Source organism: Staurois parvus, unplaced genomic scaffold, assembly GCF_062004578.1.
Source record: "Staurois parvus isolate SC_StPar_1 unplaced genomic scaffold, SC_StPar_1.0 ptg001287l, whole genome shotgun sequence".
In the NCBI taxonomy this organism is placed as follows: domain Eukaryota; kingdom Metazoa; phylum Chordata; class Amphibia; order Anura; family Ranidae; genus Staurois; species Staurois parvus.
In genome coordinates this window covers 516,049-535,760 of record NW_028319083.1, presented here as the reverse complement: position 1 = coordinate 535,760, position 19,712 = coordinate 516,049, and the positions used below count along the sequence as shown (strand labels likewise).

The 19,712-nt window shown below is 45.5% G+C and overlaps 1 protein-coding gene across 2 annotated transcripts in view; it reads left to right on the top strand.

The window, feature by feature from the left end:
* Positions 1-19,712, top strand: part of PER1 (period circadian regulator 1) — a 103,918-nt gene that overhangs the window by 78,308 nt on the left and 5,898 nt on the right. For both annotated transcript variants that reach the window (XM_089660902.1, XM_089660901.1), the window contains exons 12-19: positions 1,464-1,572; positions 3,195-3,329; positions 4,896-5,004; positions 7,605-7,752; positions 7,929-8,050; positions 8,141-8,332; positions 13,343-13,552; positions 18,448-19,163. In XM_089660902.1, coding sequence (XP_089517028.1) covers positions 1,464-1,572; positions 3,195-3,329; positions 4,896-5,004; positions 7,605-7,752; positions 7,929-8,050; positions 8,141-8,332; positions 13,343-13,552; positions 18,448-19,163 — 1,741 coding nt within the window. The remainder of the gene's footprint in view (positions 1-1,463; positions 1,573-3,194; positions 3,330-4,895; positions 5,005-7,604; positions 7,753-7,928; positions 8,051-8,140; positions 8,333-13,342; positions 13,553-18,447; positions 19,164-19,712) is intronic.

Below are 19,712 nucleotides of genomic sequence, written 5' to 3'. Positions count from 1 at the left end.
ATCACTACATGTGAGATTTAGTGTGGTCCACTACATGTGAGATTTAGTGTGGTCCACTACATGTGAGATCACTACATGTGAGATTTAGTGTGATCCCTACATGTGAGATCCACTACATGTGAGATTTAGTGTGGTCCACTACAAGGGAGATCACTACATGTGAGATTTAGTGTGGTCCACTACATGTGAGATCACTACATGTGAGATTTAGTGTGGTCCACTACATGTGAGATCACTACATGTGAGATTTAGTGTGGTCCACTACATGTGAGATTTAGTGTGGTCCACTATTATTATTATTACTACGAGTTTATATAGCGCCAAAGGGTTTGCTCAGCGCTGTACAATAGGGGGGACAATACATGGCACAGTACAACAAAGACAGACAGCGTACGAGGGGTAAGAGGGCCCTACTCTTACGAGCTTACAATCTAGGAGGGAGGGGGTAAAGGTACAGTAGGAAGTGGCTGGGGGGGATGAAGTGGTAGGAGGAATGAGGGAGGATGGCCGTTAGGTGAGGGTGGGGTAGGCTTCCCTGAAGAGATGGGTTTTGAGGGAGCGCCTGAATGTGAATAGAGAAGGCGACAGTCTTCGCATTGACAGTATTCGCATGTTTTGCATTGTATTGGTATTGTTCTGTCACATGTTCTGTCCCCCTTTGTAATGTACAGCGCTGAGCGAACTATTGGCGCTTTATAAATACTGTATAATAATGTGAGATTTAGTGTGGTCCACTACATGTGAGATCACTACATGTGAGATTTAGTGTGGTCCACTGCATGTGAGATCCACTACATGTGAGATTTAGTGTGGTCCACTACATGTGAGATCACTACATGTGAGATTTAGTGTGGTCCACTGCATGTGAGATCCACTACATGTGAGATTTAGTGTGGTCCACTACATGTGAGATCACTACATGTGAGATTTAGTGTGGTCCACTACGTGTGAGATCACTACATGCGGGATTTAGTGTGGTCCACTACATGAGAGATTCCCATTATTCCTGGCACATCAGCTGTAAGTTAGGCAGCAGAAGTGACCCGTGTTGGGTACAGAATTAAGGAAGGGGAAGACTCTGCACTGCGTGTTACAAACCCCCGCCCGCTGTCTGTTCTGTGTGTGTCTCTGACAGTCTCCTGTCTCAGGCAGTACAGGCAGCAGGGAAGGTATTGCAGTCAGATTTCCGATACACCTGGAAAATGGTATTGTGGTTCCAAGGATAGAGAGCAGCATGACCAGAAAACTTACATTTTACACAGCCGTGTAGCATAAGGGGGCTATAACACCGGAACAGCTTTTTGGGAGAAAAAAAGGAGAGCCAGTAACTTTTAGTCGCTTGAAGGAAAAATTTTTATTTTTTTCACCTGTTTTGAAGTTGTCCATGTCTCTGCCTGGTCCCTCTAACCCTTTGGGTTCTGTGTCTGTCTCCATCTTACCCAGTTCTTGTTGTCTCTCTATAGAAGTCCTCTCAACGAAGACATCTTTACTGCTCCCAAAGGGGCAGAAATGAAGCCTATAGACCCGGACATTCAGGAACTGTCGGAGAAGATACACAGGATATTGATGCAGGTACAGACCATTCCTTCTCTGATTTCTTTCCTTCCATATTTTCTCCTACTTTTATTTCATCTTTCCTTCCTTTCCCCCTCCCTCTCATCTCCTTTTGTCTCATTTCTTTCTTCTCCTCTCCTTTCCACTTTTCTCCTTTCTTTTCCTTTCTTCCTCTTTCCTCTCCTCCTTTCCCCTCTCCTCTCCTCCTTCCTTTCCTCTCCCTTCACCTCATTTCACCTCTTGCTCTTCTCCCTCCGCTCTCCTCCCTCCGCTCTCCTCGCCTATCTCTTCGCTCACCTCTCTCTCCTCTATTTTCGTTCTCTTTCTCTCTTTCCTTTTTCCGTTCTTCTTTCTTTCCTCTCTACTCTTTCTTCTCTACTTTCTTTCCTCTCTCCTCTTCCCTCTTTTCTCTCCTCTCCTCTCCCCTCTTTTCTCTCCTCTCCTTTTCTCTCCTCTCCTCTCCCTCTTTTCTCTCCTCTCCTCCCCCCTCTTTTCTCTCCTCTCCTTTCCCCTCTTTTCTCTCCTCTCCTTTTCTCTCCTCTCCCCTCTTTTCTCTCCTCTCCTCTCCCCTCCCCTCTCCCCTCTTTTCTCTCCTCTCCTCTCCCCTCTTTTCTCTCCTCTCCCCTCTTTTCTCTCCTCTCCCCTCTTTTCTCTCCTCTCCCCTCTTTTCTCTCCTCTCCCCTCTTTTTTCTCCTCTCCCTTTCTCTCCTCTCCCTTCTTTTCTCTCCTCTCCCCTCCCCTCTCCCCTCTATTCTCCCCTCCCCCCTCTTTTCTCTCCTCTCCCCTCTTTTCTCCCCTCCCCTCTCCCCTCTTTTCTCTCCTCTCCCCTCTTTTCTCCCCTCCCCTCTCCCCTCTTTTCTCTCCTCTCCCCTCTTTTCTCTCCTCTCCTTTTCTCTCCTCTCCTCTCCCCTCCCCTCTCCCCTCCCCTCTTTTCTCTCCTCTCCTCTCCTCTCCCCTCCCCTCCCCTCTCCCCTCCTTTCTCTCCTCTCCCCTCTTTTCTCTCCTCTCCCCTCTTTTCTCTCCTCTCCCCTCTTTTCTCTCCTCTCCCCTCCTTTCTCTCCTCCCCCCTCCTTTCTCTCCTCTCCCCTCTTTTCTCTCCTCTCCCCTCTTTTCTCCCTTTGATTTTTTTACCTTCCTTTCCTACTGGCTTTTATTTTTTTCTATATTTTCCTTTTCCATTCCTCCCTTTCTTGTAGTCATTTGTGCTCTTTGTGTCATTTAATTAATTATTTTGATTGGCTTTTGAAACAGCTGCCATTTGTCTATAGGCATCAACCTCATTGGTGCAGCTGCCTGAACTTCTTTCTAATTGGCTGCCACAGGTAGTCCGTTGTAAGTGTAGTAGGAAAGCTGAGAATTTCGTTAAACTGCTCCATGAAAACTCTTATTGAGCAATTTACCTCAATTACTAAGTCTGGAGCAACTGCACTTGCAGTTCGCAGACTATTTGCCTTTAGTAATTCCACCCCAGTGTCTAGCAGCTGTTGCACGATATCGACTCGGCTGAAAACCTCAAAAATACTGTATATGTTTTTTTTTTATCCACCTGAATTATCTCTGCTGATTTAGGGAAGTTAGGACTTCACATTCTCATTATATTCCAGTTGTAACGTGACAATTGTACACATTGTATTTTACAGCCTGTACATAGCACGTCCTCCGGAGGCGGGAATGGAAGCGGCGGCAGCAACACATCCCAAGAACCGTATCACTGCAATGCTTCGTCCAGTGACAGCAATGCCATGGTCATCGAGGAGCGGACAGAGCCCAAACCTGTACGGGTGACAATGAATCTGTTAACACTGAGCTGCTCAGATCTTGATGAATAATAATACAGTGTAAAATTAATAATTATAATGAATTAGTAATGTATAATGATGTGTAATTTATCAATATAATTGTAATTTATCATTAACCTCTTCACGCCGCCGAACGCAAATGTGCAGCCTCCCGGCATCTGGACCTAGACGCCGAGCGGCCACACATTTGCGTTCTATTAAAAAAAGACATATCTGCTGAGAGCGCGTGCACTGCACGCTCCCTGCACACATGTCCGGTACTCACAGAAAGGTCCCGATCTCCTCTTTCAATTGGGACCTTTCCTGATCATGTGATGGCGTGTCACGGCGGTCACATGACCCTAAACCCTGCCCCACCTCCTGGCTTCTGAAACCCTTAAAGGACCGGGAGGCGCGGGCGCGAAGGGGTTAATGTATAATATTAATGTAATAACGTGTAATATTAATTAACCACTTCCTGTCTGCCCATGTACATAAACGGCCGGGCGGGAGCAATGCAGGAGCGGGTGGCCTGTTATAAACGTCCTCCCACATTCCCTGCCTGTGCGCGCTCCTTGGGAGCGCATGGCACTGCGATCTCCGGACACAGCGAAACACCAATCGCTGTACGAGACCTCTGTGTGATTCATATGATCCGTAATTGGCCAATCATGAATAGTAGTAAGCAAGATGTCACTTGCTGACATCATTCCTTACTACGTGTGAAATCTGTGAATGAGGGGATCATTGCCGAAGCGTGCTCCCTGGGAGCGAGCAGCACCGCGATCGGTGCCAGCTGTGCCCTCCGGACACAGATCGCTGTACAGGACCTCTGTGTGAGGTCCCAATTCATGTGATCACTGATTGGTCAATCAGTGATCACATGAAGAGTAGTAAGAAAGATGTCACTTCCTGACATCATTGCTTACCACGTGTAAAATCTGTGAATGATCACAGAGATTACATGGTACAGGGCTATTGACAACAGTTTTGTACCATGTGACAAGCTGTGACCAATCACAGCTCACACAGTCTTTCTCAATGGCTGCAAGAATGCAGCCAGAGAGAAGGAGCAATGATTGATTGCTTTTGCACCCATAAAGGCTGTAAAAGCAGTGTAAAAAAAAAACAAAAAACCATCACCCCCCACAAGCAGTACAGTACGTTTGCCCGCACCTGCCTGCACTGGATCACCATTGCATGTGATCTGGTTGCATGTGCTACTTTTGGTGCGGTGCAGTGCGATTTCAGCCAATTCCATATGAACGTGTGAATCGCATAGGAATGCAAAGCACGTTCCTGTGTGATACAGATGTGGGAAAAGTGAAGCGAATGAAGTGCAGCAATCAATAAATAAAAAACAGTGACCCCCTCCCCCCCCCAAAACCTATATAGGTTCATTTTTAAAATGGTTCTGGCAAGGATGGTCCAAAGCTGACTGTCATCAGCATCAACCAATAGGATCACAGATATTCTGTTACGGTAGCAAATGAGAAACTTTTCAGACCAGTTTGTGCCTCAAATCCTCCTCATTCCTCATCATGTGTTTTGTTGTTCCTTTAGATGACATTTCAGGAACTTTGCCAGAATGTCCACACAGTGAAGAGTGGGGGCCAGCAGATCTTCCTGGGCTCCAGGGTCATACGACCACCTCATCGAGGACATTTTCAGGGTACGTCCCCTCAGACTTATTGCTGTTCAGACATCTTTTGCAGCATTGTTGAATTCCTAAAGTAGAAGTTGAGTTGCGCACATACAAACCCTTGATCGTAGGGTGGACCTGTCATCGACACTAAGAGACAGAACATACACCAATCAGCCATAACATTTCGAACACTGAGAGGTAAAGTGAATCACCTTGCTACGATGGCATATATGGGCGGGATATATTAGGCAGCAAATGAACATGTTCTCCCTGAAGTTGATGTGTTGAAAGTAGAAAAAATGGACAAGTGTAAGGATCTGAGTGACTTTGACAAGGGCCAGATTGTAATGACTAGACCAGGGGTGGGCAACCTGCGGCTCTCTAGCTGTTGTGGAACTACATTTCCCATGAGGCATTGCAACATTACAAAACTGACAGTTACAGCTAAGACTTGCAGAGGCATGATGTAACTTGTAGTCCTGCATTGGCTGGAGAGCCGCAAGTTGCCTACCCCTGGACTAGACGATTGGGTCATAGCAACTCCAAAACTGCAGCTGTTGTGGGATGTTCCTGTTCTGCAGTGGTCAGGACCGACCAAAAGTGGTCCAAGGAAGTAAAACCGATGAACTGGTGACAGGGTCATTGATGCATATGGGGGGCGAAAGCTGGCCCATATAGTCCAATCCGATAGAAGGGCTACTGCAGCTCAGGTGTCAGAACACACAGTGCATTGCAGTTTGCTGTGTATGGGGCTGTGTAGCCGCACACTGGTTGAGGTGCCCATGCTGACCCGTGTCCACAGCCAAAAGGGCCTACAATGGACACGGGAGCATCAGAACTGGACCACAAAGCAATGGATAAAGGTGGCCCGGTCTGATGAATCAAGTTTTCTTTTACATCAGGTGGATGGCTGGGTGCGTGTGCGTTGCTTACCTGGGGAAGAGATGGCACCAGGGTGCAGTATGAGAAGTCTGATCCATGGCGGCCCCACCTTGTACCTAACAGGGCTTAAAGGATCTGCAACTGGCGGCTTGGTATCAGATACCACATCATACTTTCAGAGGTCTGGTGGAGTCCATGTCTCGATGGGTCAGGGCTGTTTTGGCTGCAAAAGGGTGACCTACTCAGTATTAGGTGGGTGGTCATAATGTTATGGCTGAGTGGTGTATGTCAGAATGACCAAATCACGATTATTTTCAGTAAAAAAAAAGTACTATTTGCCATAAATTAACACATCTGGTCCTGAGCTCCCTCCTGTAGCCTAGGAAGCCTGGATCACATGGTCCCTGGCTAAAAGGAGCTTTTAGGATGTTTAATGTGATTAGAGACTGCCAGTCACCTATTTAGGATGTTTGATGTCATTAGAGACTGCCAGTCACCTGTTTAGGATGTTTGATGTCATTAGAGACTGCCAGTCACCTGTTGTAGTCTTGATATTAAGCAGTTGATGACTGTCCAACAGTAAAAATACTGCAGACCGGTGGCTCTCCTGCACTGGATCGCGTACATGAGCCGGCTCTTCCGAGTAGGAGGCATGCACGAACACGCGCCTGCCTCCCCGTCTGTACTGTGATTCACTCTAACACAGTGGGCTCCGGCCAATGATTTAGCAAATTTTTTTTCTCCTTGCAAAGCAGCTACATTCTACCAAATACTGTGTCCTGTACCTCTGAATGGCCAGTCAAAGTATAAAAACTGACCACACTAACACAGATCCCCTCCTATGCTTTGTGTGGTCAGTTTAGAACAAGGAACGAAGGTGACTGGCAGGATCAACAAGGTACTTCAGATGGAAGAAGTACATGAAAATGATAGAGACTATGGGCAGCACAGTGGCTAAATGGTTAGCTCTTCCACTTGGCACTACTCGGGTCGTTGGTTCAAATCCCAACCATGGCACAACCTGCTTGGAGTTTCTATGTTCTCCCTGTGCCAGCATCTGTTTGCTCCGGGTACTTTGGTTTCCTCCCACACTCCAAAGACATGTTGGTAGGTTAATTGGATCCTGTCTAAGTTGTCCCTAGTATGTGTATGTATGAATGTGAGTTAGGGACCTTAGATTGTACACCCCTTGAGGGTTAGGGACCTTAGATTGTACACCCCTTGAGGGTTAAGGACCTTAGATTGTACCCCCCTTGAGGGTTAGGGACCTTAGATTGTACACCCCTTGAGGGTTAGGGACCTTAGATTGTACACCCCTTGAGGGTTAGGGACCTTAGATTGTACACCCCTTGAGGGTTAGGGACCTTAGATTGTACCCCCCTTGAGGGTTAGGGACCTTAGATTGTACCCCCCTTGAGGGTTAGGGACCTTAGATTGTACCCCCCTTGAGGGTTAGGGACCTTAGATTGTACCCCCCTTGAGGGTTAGGGACCTTAGATTGTACACCCCTTGAGGGTTAGGGACCTTAGATTGTACCCCCCTTGAGGGTTAGGGACCTTAGATTGTACGCCCCTTGAGGGTTAGGGACTGATGTGAATGTACAATATATATGTAAAGCGCTGCGTAAATTGGTGGCGCTATATAAGTACCAATAATAATAATAATTTATAAACTACACATACGGAAACACATAGAAAACAAATGCATATTTATGGTAACATTAGATGTGACTTTTCTTCCCCCAGCTCTCGCTCCGGCTCGCATAGTCCCTCCAGCCAACGTAGACAACACTCCTCCTGACACGGCGGCCCCTCGAATCCCTGAAGAACTTGCACGAAAAGAGACCTCTAACTATTCCTACCAGCAGATCAACTGCCTGGACAGCATCATCCGGTAAGAAGGGATCAGTAATCCAGCTGTGTGCAGGCCAATGCCATCCTCACCGTACCACCCTCCTGTGCCCTTTGCTGGTTGGCAGACTAGACTTTGGCACAATCAATGAGGCCCACTCAGTGGAATCTGGCCTTGGGCCTCTTTTTTCCTTTGCTGATCTTCCATCTCCTTTACAGATACCTGGAGAGCTGTAACCTTCCCGGCACGGTGAAGAGAAAATGTGGCTCCTCATCGTACACCTCATCCACCTCCACCTCCGAGGAGGAGAAACAGAGGACCGGGGAGAGCGACAAGGAAGGTGAGACTGGGGACACACGCTGGTGCAAGTAGCAGAAATTGAGGGGTGGAAATGTTAAAGTCGTGTTTTGCTGTTTGCATTTCTTCACAGATCCCTCGGCTGGCCCACCACAGCGGCAGGATCTGCCTCCTCCACCCACACCAGCAGCAGTGGCCTCCTCACCTCTGGCTCCTCTGCCTCCTCTTCCCCCCAGCAAGGCAGAGAGCGTGGTGTCCATCACTAGCCAAGGAAGCTTCAGCAGCACAATAGTCCATGTGGGAGACAAAAAACCGCCAGACTCGGGTAATTTGCTTGGGGGCCAGTCTACTGCTGAGGATTCGGGGTGGAAGGGACTGGTGGACCAATGCTGAGCAACGTGTGCAAAATCTACATCTTGTGTGCAAAATTGTGTATCTTTTTTTTTTCCTTCTGCTTTGGTGTGGTACTGCGGGTCTGTCACTTTCCAGCAGGGCAGATGAGGTCTGACGCTTAATTCTTTCAGAAGATCAACTATATAAAAAAAAAAAACAAGCTGAAAGTCTAAATCATACTCGCAATGGGAGCACTCGAATTCCTCCTAGTGAAGAGATGTTAAAGCGGAGCTCCACCCAAAAGGGGAAGTTCCGCTTTAAGGACTGCTCCCTTGCTCCCCATTAAGGATTGCACCTTTGGGGGGCGGGGGAGCGGGTACCCGAATTTAACAGGTACCTGCTCCCATTTCCGGTCCGATTGCCCAGGCCAGGGGTAGGCAACTTGCAGCTCTCCAGCTACAAGTTCCTTCATGCCTCTGCAAGTCATAGCTGTAACTGTCAATTTTGCAATGTCTCATGGGAAACAGCTAGAGAGCCGCAGGTTGCCTACCCCTGGCCTAGGCGATCGGAAACAGAAGGGGTCCTCCCTCCCCTCCCTGTAGTCTTTTGGGACACGTGACAGGTCCCAGAAGACTACAGGACCATTCATGAAGTGCAGCGCTACTCGCACATGTGCAGTGGGTACCCGGCTGTGAAGCCGTAAGCTGTCACCGCCGGGTATCCACACTGAAGATCGTGGAATCCAAGACGGCCAGTGAAACGGGCTGCGGGGGACACACCGTGGGACCAAGGGACAGGTAAGTGGCTGTTTTTTAAAAGTCAGCAGCTACAGTTTTTGTAGCTGCTGAATTTTATTTTTTAACAGGTGAGTGGAACTCGGCTTTAATTAACCACTTGAGCTCCGGAAGATTTTACCCCCTTCATGGTCAGGCTGTTTTTTGCTATTTAGCAGTGCACTACTTTTAATGGCGCGGTCAACACTGTACCCAAATAAAATTTATATCACTTTTTTCACACAAATAGAGCTTTTTTCCGGTGGTATTTGATCACCACTGGGATTTTTATTTTTATATTTCAATATTTTTATTGAGAAACAAGCATATTAAAGCGTAAAACAAGATGGCAAACAATAAAAGAGAAAAAAAAAGGGCCCACCCGCATGGTGGAACAAGATGTAGAATCATAATCATAACACTGGTAGGTGGATTTTTATTTTTTATACATTTTTTATATTTTTTTTATTTATATAATTTTTATGCAATATAAACAAAACAAGACCCAAAATAAATAAAATTAAAAAGAAAATTAAGAAAAAAATTTAAAATAAAATTTAAAAAAAAGTCTACTGTAAAACATATTCAATTAAAAAAAAAATCTAATTTCTTAATGAATTTTGGCCAAAATGTATTCTTCTAAATGTCTTTGGTACAAAAAAATAATCCCAATAAGTGTATATTGATTGGTTTGCCTGAAACTTATAGCGTCTACAAACTATTGTATAGATACTGGGATTTGTATTTATTTATTTTATACTAATAATGGTGGTGATCAGTGCCTTTTAGTAGGACTGCGATAGTGCAGCTGGCAATCTGACACTAACTGATGCTGGGAGTGGGGCTGACTAACTGCCACTGACATCTCCAGTGACACTAATACAGTGATCAGTGCTAAAATATAGACTGTCACTGTACTAATGACACTGGCAGGGAAGGGGTTAACGTCTAGGGCGATCAAAGGATTAACTATGTGCTGTGTGTGTGTGTGCTTTCAACTGTAAGCACACTGCTTTGTCTGACTATGCAGAGCCAGACAAAGCAGTGTGCAGGAGCTGACAGGGGAGAGATCTGTATTGTTTACATACAGTCCTCTCCCTCCGTCGGTGATTCTAAGCGATCACCGGGTGCCAGCGATTGACAGCCGAGGCTGCAAATAGCGGGCGGGTAGGGCGCGTGTACGGCTCACGGGCGTCCCCTACCTAAAATGTAAAGGATTAAATGTGTGCCTAACAATGTTTAGTGCATGTACTGTGTTCTGTTTTATTAAGCACTGTGCTGTTTTTTACTCCCTGCTTTGCAGAGAGAAAAAAAATACTGCATATTGCTGCTGTCTGAAGAGAGCCCTGTGTTGTTTACCAACACAGAGCTCACTGCTATCATTCCCAAAGCTGATCAGAAGGTCCCGGCCATAAATCATTGGCTGGGACTTGCTGATTGCCTTGCGCCTCCTCGAATGATAGCCCAGTGGTTCGGGTCTGCACGCATGCATGCGCTCGCGGACCCGGAAGGAAGCAGCGACGTACAGGTACGTGATTGTGCCTGTACAAGCCGACCTGCCGAAGTAAATGTACTGTGGCGGGTTGGCAAGCAGTTCTAGTGGACCTTGCATGAAAACAGTCTTGCTAGGCAGTAGCTCCTTCCGCCCTAGACTGGAAAAAAATGATTGAAGCAGCCTTTCCCAAGCTTTTTGACATGCAGGATCAGCCTCAGGGAACCCCTAAATATAATTACTATGTCTTCAGCTCCTAGAACAGTAGTGTGATCGTGGGGAAAAATGACCCTTCTATTTGTGGTCAGTGCTCAGAATCCCCCCTAAAGCCTCAGTTTAGGTATTTTTCTTATAATAATTCCAGTGATGGATATTTTATGACAGATTGGGGTTCAGTGAGCGCTAAAAGAAACAGCAGCTGATACACTAAAAAAGGGAAACTATAAAACCTTCCAAAATAATCTTAACATATGTAGTGCAGCGCTCAGAATAATGTATATGGGCACACCTACTATGGGATATATAAAACGGTACAAAGGTGCCTGAAATAACCAGTATTACTAAAGACACAGTGTATAAATAATGTCCTTAACAGCAGTGCAGTGGTTAAATTATACCAGACACATTCACTAGCTTCATAATACAGTGCAAATGATAGTCCAAAAAAATATTTGATGGCGATGAAACCACGATTAAACTGAAAAAAGGTGACTTGATTAAATCCCAGTGACAACTATGATCCGGTGTTGTGCAGGAATAATGAGTGAATTGCACACTCACCAGAGGTGCAATATAAATGCACATTTATGTCATATGCAACAAAGGTCCCCTCAGTCATAGATGGGATGTAGCCTGGAATGGATAACTCCTCAGTGGATAATAGAACTCCTAGAGGTCCCCTTTAAAGGCCTGGCTACAGACGGGATCTGCTGGGTACAGCTCTCCTCTGGGCCCTGGGATGGTCACCTGGTGGTCCAGGGGGGTTAAATGCTCAACGTAGAGCAGAACAAAGTACCCATGATGCAGTAATTTGATCAAAATGGAAATGACTTTATTAAAAGTCAAAGTAAAAGCACACTTTTTAGGTACTGGAGTAAAATTCAATCCTTGTGCACAAAGGATGCAATAATAGTAGAATGCAGCGTAAACTGTAGTGCACACTGACCAGCTGGTAGTATTGGGTGGCCGCCGGACCTCCTTGATGACGTCACGGCTAGCAGGGGCTCCTCCTTGACGCACGTTTTGTGTCACACGTACATCTTCAGAAGGGGTAAGCGCCATGGCAGCCGGACGTCAAAGCAGCTATATATATAGTATAGTGTATTGGGCGCCTGCATCAATTAACCTCCCTGGCGGTCTGATTATTTCCGCGGTCTGATTATTTGTGCTGAAATCGGTACTTTTTTTTGCATGGAAATATGTCGTTTTTTAATTGTAGGCCTGTAATTCTTAGGAATAACTCACTGAAATCTGTCCGAACAAGAGTCTAGTAAACATCCCGGGTAAAATTAAATTTGAAACCCAAAATCATAAATTATAATTTAATAAATAATCATAAAAAATAATAAAATAATAATAATAAATTTAATTCAATAATGTAATCAAACCAAAAACACTGAAATTTTAAATATAGAGGCAAATTCGCACATTGCTGAGCTCAGTCGCAGAATCGTTTTCAGTGTCTGATGAGGAATTTCCCCCACGAATCATTATCACTCAATTCTGCAAGTGGTTCTGATTTACTATCGCTGTTCTCTAGCCGGTCTAAAACCGCTTTTGACCTAAAGGGACGCTTTTTGGACGCCATGGACGTTTCTCAGTTTCCAGGCAGAAAGAACAGTCAAAATGCAGGCAGGGCGCCGGACAAAGCACTCGGGACAAAATGTATGTGAAATGCATTGAAACAGCAATGTTTTACTATATAATAATCATTTTTTAAAAAATGACATTTTTTAAAAATTTCAAATTTGCCGCCGGTTCCGGCGCCCGTACGTCCCGACGTCACAGGGACCGGAACACGGAAGCCGGATGCCGGCATCGGCCGGAGGAGATAGCCGGGGACGCTGCAGGGGACACATCGCGGGAGCGAAGGACAAGGTAAGTGCTGCAGGGACTCCCTGAGCAACGCCGCAGTGTATTCCTGAGTGTAGCTCGGGGTTACCGCTCTTGGTACTGAAATTTTACCCCGAGCTACACTCGGGAATACCGCCAGGGGGGTTAAGCAGGCACCATTTTGCCGATGACCGGTGCGCAGGATTTTATACATAGTTCCATTTGTTCCATCTTGGACCAATGGGTGTAGCTCTGATAAACCGCTTGATGACATTTCTCAGATACTCAGACTTTAGCGGTTTCCTTCCCGATCGGGTCACATGTAAGCCTGTCTTGCTTGGTTGGAATGCACTTTTTTCCTTAATCTTTTAATTTATAAAATGTAAGAGTGTCTCTGCCAGGGGCGGACTGACAACTCATGGGGCCCCCGGGCAACAGGAGATCATGGGGCCCCTGTGTCCTTGCCCAAACTCAAAAAAGCCTATGAAAAAGTTACCAGGGGCATCTCATGGGGCCCCCTACTGACCCCAGCCCTCCGGCAGTGCCCAAGTTTCCAAATGGTCAGTCCGCCCCTGGTCTCTGCCTTGCCTGCCCTTTCCATATGTACAAGTAAAAAAAAAATAAAGAATTCCTAGGTTTTTTATGAAGAACTTATGCATTATATTCTTGTGTTTTCTTCCCACAGCTGAAATGGTACCTTTGGAGGAGTCCCCATGCCCTGCAGCCCCACCACCTCCACTGCGACCGCTGGGGCTGACCAAAGAAGTCCTCTCTGCCCACACTCAACGGGAGGAGCAAGCCTTCCTAACCCGCGTGCACAACCTCAGCCAGCTGCGGGTGTTCGACCCTGTTCCTGCGGGAGCATGGGAGGAGCAGGGCCAACGGGGACCTAGAGGTCAGTTTTCCATCTTCACTGGTACTTTTAGAAGGTTCCAGTCTGCCCTTTGCTTTTGACATCCATTTGTTGTCACTTTAAAATAAGCCATGTTCTCCCAAAAAGAAAATAAGTACACATCTCTCTCCTTACCTGTGCCTCTAAACACCGTTGTAGTGAAGAGGAACTAAATATAATAATTTGGTGCTGCGCTAATAATTTATCCCTTGAATCAAAATAAATAGAAAACTTCACAGAGCATGTAAATCCCAAAATATATATAGAATAGAATGCACATAAAAATCATATATAACAGTGGAACCCCCAAAGTACTAAATCTAGGGTGTAACCTAAGTGCACCATATATAGGTACTAATGAATATGAAGATTTATAGAATAGAATGCACAGGAAAATACTAAATCATATTTTTATCTAGATTTAGTACTTTGGGGATTCCACTGTTATATATGATTTTTATGTGCATTCTATTCTATATATATTTTGGGATTTATATGCTTTCTGTGAAGTTTTCTGTTTATTTTGATTCAAGGGATAAATTATTAGCACAGCACCAAATTATTATATTTAATTATTGTCCATTGTGGTATGTGGTAGGGTGTTAGCGGCTATATTTAGAGATTGACATTCTGAGCGCGGGAGGACTATATAGATATATTAATGAAGAGGAACTGCGTACCAAGAATTCTTCAAAATCTGACACTTTCAGGAGTGTCAATTTCCTTGTCCCCCTGCTGTGCTCAGTGGTTTGATCCGCTGGGCCTTACATCACCACTGTGTCCTGTTTTATCATAGAGGTTGGTGGGAAGAACCACTAAGTGCAACGAGGGATCAGATGATCAATTCTCTCTTGTATTAAGAGGTATAGACTCCAAAGAGAGAGATATCATTTCCCCCGGTACAAATCATTAGTAAGACCTCATCTGGAATATGCAGTTCAGTTTTGGGCACCAATTCACAAAAAGAACATTGGGGAACTGGAGAAAGTACAGAGAAGGGCAACCAAACTGATAAGAGGAATGGAGGAGATCAGCTATGAGGAAAGATTAGAGGAACTGAATGTATTCTCTCCTGAGAAGAGGAGATTAAGGGGGATATGATCTCCATGTATAATACATAAGGGGGGATATGATCTCCATGTATAATACATAAGGGGGGATATGATCACCGTGTATAATACATAAGGGGGGATGTGATCTCCGTGTATAATACATAAGGGGGGATGTGATCTCCGTGTATAATACATAAGGGGGATATGATCTCCATGTATAATACATAAGGGGGGGATATGATCTCCATGTATAATACATAAGGGGGGATGTGATCACCGTGTATAATACATAAGGGGGGATGTGATCTCCGTGTATAATACATAAGGGGGGGATGTGATCTCCGTGTATAATACATAAGGGGGGGATGTGATCTCCGTGTATAATACATAAGGGGGGGATGTGATCTCCGTGTATAATACATAAGGGGGGGATATGATCTCCGTGTATAATACATAAGGGGGGATATGATCTCCGTGTATAATACATAAGGGGGGATATGATCTCCGTGTATAATACATAAGGGGGGGATATGATCTCCATGTATAATACATAAGGGGGGGATATGATCTCCATGTATAATACATAAGGGGGGATATGATCTCCATGTATAAATACATAAGGGGGGATATGATCTCCATGTATAATACATAAGGGGGGGATATGATCTCCATGTATAATACATAAGGGGGGATATGATCTCCATGTATAATACATAAGGGGGATATGATCTCCATGTATAATACATAAGGGGGGATATGATCTCCATGTATAATACACAAGGGGGGATATGATCTCCATGTATAAATACATAAGGGGGGATATGATCTCCATGTATAATACATAAGGGGGGGATATGATCTCCATGTATAATACATAAGGGGGGATATGATCTCCATGTATAAATACATAAGGGGGGATATGATCTCCATGTATAATACATAAGGGGGGGATATGATCTCCATGTATAATACATAAGGGGGGATATGATCTCCATGTATAATACATAAGGGGGATATGATCTCCATGTATAATACATAAGGGGGGATATGATCTCCATGTATAATTAATAAGGGGGGATATGATCTCCATGTATAATACATAAGGGGGGATATGATCTCCATGTATAATACATAAGGGGGGATATGATCTCCATGTATAATACATAGGGGGGGATATGATCACCATGTATAATACATAAGGGGGGATATGATCTCCATGTATAATACATAAGGGGGGATATGATCTCCATGTATAATACATAAGGGGGGATATGATCTCCATGTATAATACATAAGGGGGGATATGATCTCCATGTATAATACATAAGGGGGGATATGATCTCCATGTATAATACATAGGGGGGGATATGATCTCCATGTATAAATACATCAGTGGTTCATATAGTGAACTCGGTGTAGTTATTCCCCCTGAGGTCATCACAGAGGACAAGGGGGCATGCTTTAAGTCTGGAGGAAAAGAAATGTAATCTCCAAACACGGAAAGGTTTCTTCACAGTGAGAGCTGTGAAAATGTGGAATAGACTCCCTCAAGAGTTGGTTGTGGCCAGCTCAGTGGATTGCTGTAGGAAAGTCCTGGATTGTTTCTTGGATACACAGAATATAACTGGATATAACATTTATAGGTAAAGTTGATCCAGGGAATATCCGATTGCCTCTCGGGGGATCAGAAAGAATGTTTTTCCCCTGCAGGTGCAAATTGGATCATGCTTTGCTGTTTTTTTTTTTTACCTTCCTCTGGATCAACTGTGGGTATAGGATTAGAACTTTTTTTTTTCATTTATATGGTTGAACTGGATGGACTTTTGTCTTTTTTCAGCCAGACTATGTAACATTCTCAGTAGTGTCTGATTCTAAAGTTCTCCAGTGGCACTTTCTCCTAAATAAGGGGCCTTCAGCAGCATGAGCAATGGTAGAGGTAAGTATTTACTATATTGTTTCCAGGAGAACATTGTTTTGCCATTTTTATTTTACCGACCGAGCCGCTTTTAGAAGGCAACTCCAGCACAGAGGGCTTAGTACAGATCTAGTAGCAAGAGCCCAAAAATCAATGTAATAATATATTCTACTCTAATAAACTGGGCTATAGGAAGTCTAATTATTTCAGCATGGTGTCCTTGTCCTATGGGCTCACCTACATTGGAAAGTGACCTCTACAGTGGGATGGCTCTCCTTGGACCTCTCATACCTCAATATCTGAGCAGCCTTCCAGTTAGTTGGAGATGTTCAGCTTTTGTGTCCCATCCCTCCTTCCTATAGACAACCTGCATGTGCCATTCTCATCCTCCAAGGGGGATGCCAGAGCCCTATGTGATTTAAAGTGCTTCTAAAGCAAGGGTGTCCAAACTATGGCCCTCCAGGTGTTGAGGAACTGCAAGTCCCATGAGGCCTTGCAAGACTCTGACATCCACAGGCAAGACAACCCAGAGGCATGATGGGACTTGTAGTACTTCAACAGCATTACGGTAAAGAACCTTGTGTGCACAGGATCCCCCCAGCCCCCTTTATACTGACCTGAGTCCGAAACCCTCCAGCCTCCATTCTACTGACCTGAGTCCGAATCCCCCCAGCCCCCCATTAAACTGACCTGAGTCTGATCTCAATCCAAGAACAGCGGCTCTGTCTGCTCTCTCTCTCCTCACAGGACAGAGAGGCAGCAGCAGGAGCCAATGACTGTCAAATTCTGTGTTGGGGGGCTGGGCTATGCTGTCTGTGTCTATGAACGCAGGCAGCCTGGCTCGGGATTGAGTCTTCACAAGTGGCCCCATAGGAATCAGATTCCTAGGGGGGCATGCGCCGAAGAGGAGGGACCAGGAGTGCCGACGTTGACCCCAGAAGAGGAGGATTAGGGCTGTTTGGTGCAAAACCAGTGAAGGTAATTATGACAATCCTTTAGGAATGAAATGTCTATGCATGTTTTCTCCTGCTGAGGGGTAGTCCACTTCTTTAGTAAATTTACTGACATATGTACATTATTCAGGTTCATATTAATGAAGACACCTGTATTTATTTAGCAACATGATCTGTCCTGTGGAATTTATGTATCCGTAAATAAAGTTGACCTATGCTGTGAACATTGATCTGTGTTAATAGTCTTCTAAGGATTCATTAATTGAGAGAAGCAGAATGGCTGAAAGCTTTCCTGGGGCAGATGCTGCTCCTGGCACCCAATGGTCCTGCCAAGATGACCGAAGGCTCTAAATCAGTGGTTCTCAACCTGTGGGTCGTGACCCCTTTGATGGTCGAACGACCCTTTCACAGGGGTCACCTAAGATCATGGGAAATATATTTCCGATGTGTAAACAGCAGCTACTGTGCAGAAAGCAGCTGCTGTGCTGAAAGCAGCTACTGTGTAGAAAGCAGCTACTTTGCAGAAAGCAGCTGCTGTGTAGAAAGCAGCTACTGTGTAGAAAGCAGCTACTGTGTAGAAAGCAGCTACTGTGTTGAAAGCAGCAGTATTGGAGGTAAAACGACACTCATGAATTATAATTACTGGGTAAATAATTTTATGGTTGGGGGTCACCACAACATGAGGAACTGTATTAAAGGGTCACGGCATTAGGAAGGTTGAGAACCACTGCTCTAAATAGTCACATCACACAACCTCTGCTGGAGGGGGAGATTGGCCATTTGAACGTTAACCCTTTAGCAGAGTTCATGTGACTAAGGGCTGAGGCCTGTATAGTTACCTGACTCTAGGAAAAGATGCCCATCATGGCCATTCAGAATAAGTAATTTGGCTATGAATTGTTTAGATGTTTTCAGAAATTGGTACTTTATTTGGTGGTCATTTGTGAATATTACTTATTCTAATTTTCTTCCACACAGGAACTAAGCCCTCCAGATCCCACCAACATCACCACAGCTCTGCCAGCAATCCTGCTCCCCCATCGCGGGATGGTACAAATAATGGAGGTCGTCGGGGCAAAAGCAGAAAATCCAAAGCCAAGAGGCCAAAGCAGGGCAAACCTTTGTCACCCACTTCCATGCCAACGACCAATCTCCCTGAGGCTCCTCTCCTGCCTCCTCCGCCCCCAGTCATCCCTGGTTATCCCCTCCCCATGTTCCCTCCCCGACCTCCTGTTCCTGAACCAGCCCCGCCCCTCCCTAGATACCCTCTTGTCACACCCATTGTTGCCCTCGTACTCCCCAACTATCTCTTCCAACCTCCCCCAGTGGCACCGCCCTTCTTTCCTGGAGTTTCAGGGTTCCCTACCTTTAATCCCACTCCAGAAGCTCCAACGCCAGCCTCTGAAGCCCCTCCACCCACACCAACTCCTCCCACCCCTGTGGCCACCTGCCCACCACCTCCTCCTTCACGCTCCTCTTCCCCGCCCCAGCGGCTCTTCCCGTCACGATGCAGCTCTCCGCTACAGCTTGACTTACTGCAGATGGAGGAGCTGCCGCAGCCCAGTACTGGAGGAGGAGGACCAGGAGGGGAGCCAGAGGAGGAAGGAGGAGGAGCCCCTGGTAATACTACATCCGGAGGGCCCAACCAGGGGACAGGAACTGGAGAAGAAGACAGACAGCCAGAGAACTGCATGGTGATTATTTATGTTTCAATGCCTCCTTTACATTGTTACAGTGTCATGCGCTGTCATCACCTTTCCCATCTTGTCATTCTGTATCCACCCGACCTTTACAAATCCCATGTGACCCCAATATTATATCTTGGTGTGTGTATACCACCCTATTATATCCTTTGTGTGTGTTCTGTACTGTCCTCCCTATCTCCGTCCTGTCATTGTGTGTACCATTCTGTACTATCCTCATCTCCTCTGTCTACTCAGACCTATCTAACGGCCTCCTTTCTTGTCCATGGAGGGACACAGGAAATGTATAATATTTGGGATATTTTGCCACATAAAGGAGGAATGTACACCCGCAAACAAAAAGACTGTAGGCCAGCCCAGCATAGCCCCTCCAGCTACCAACATGTCTCCATTTTTGCTAGTGTCCTAGGAGGGTGGACTTCTTTATTGCAGCTTTGCTGTGTTGATGACTGAAGGTTTTAGACAAATTCATTTTTTTTGGTAGAACCTTTTTTCTTTAATTAAGACTACATCACTGCTGGAACATCAATTGCAGCAATC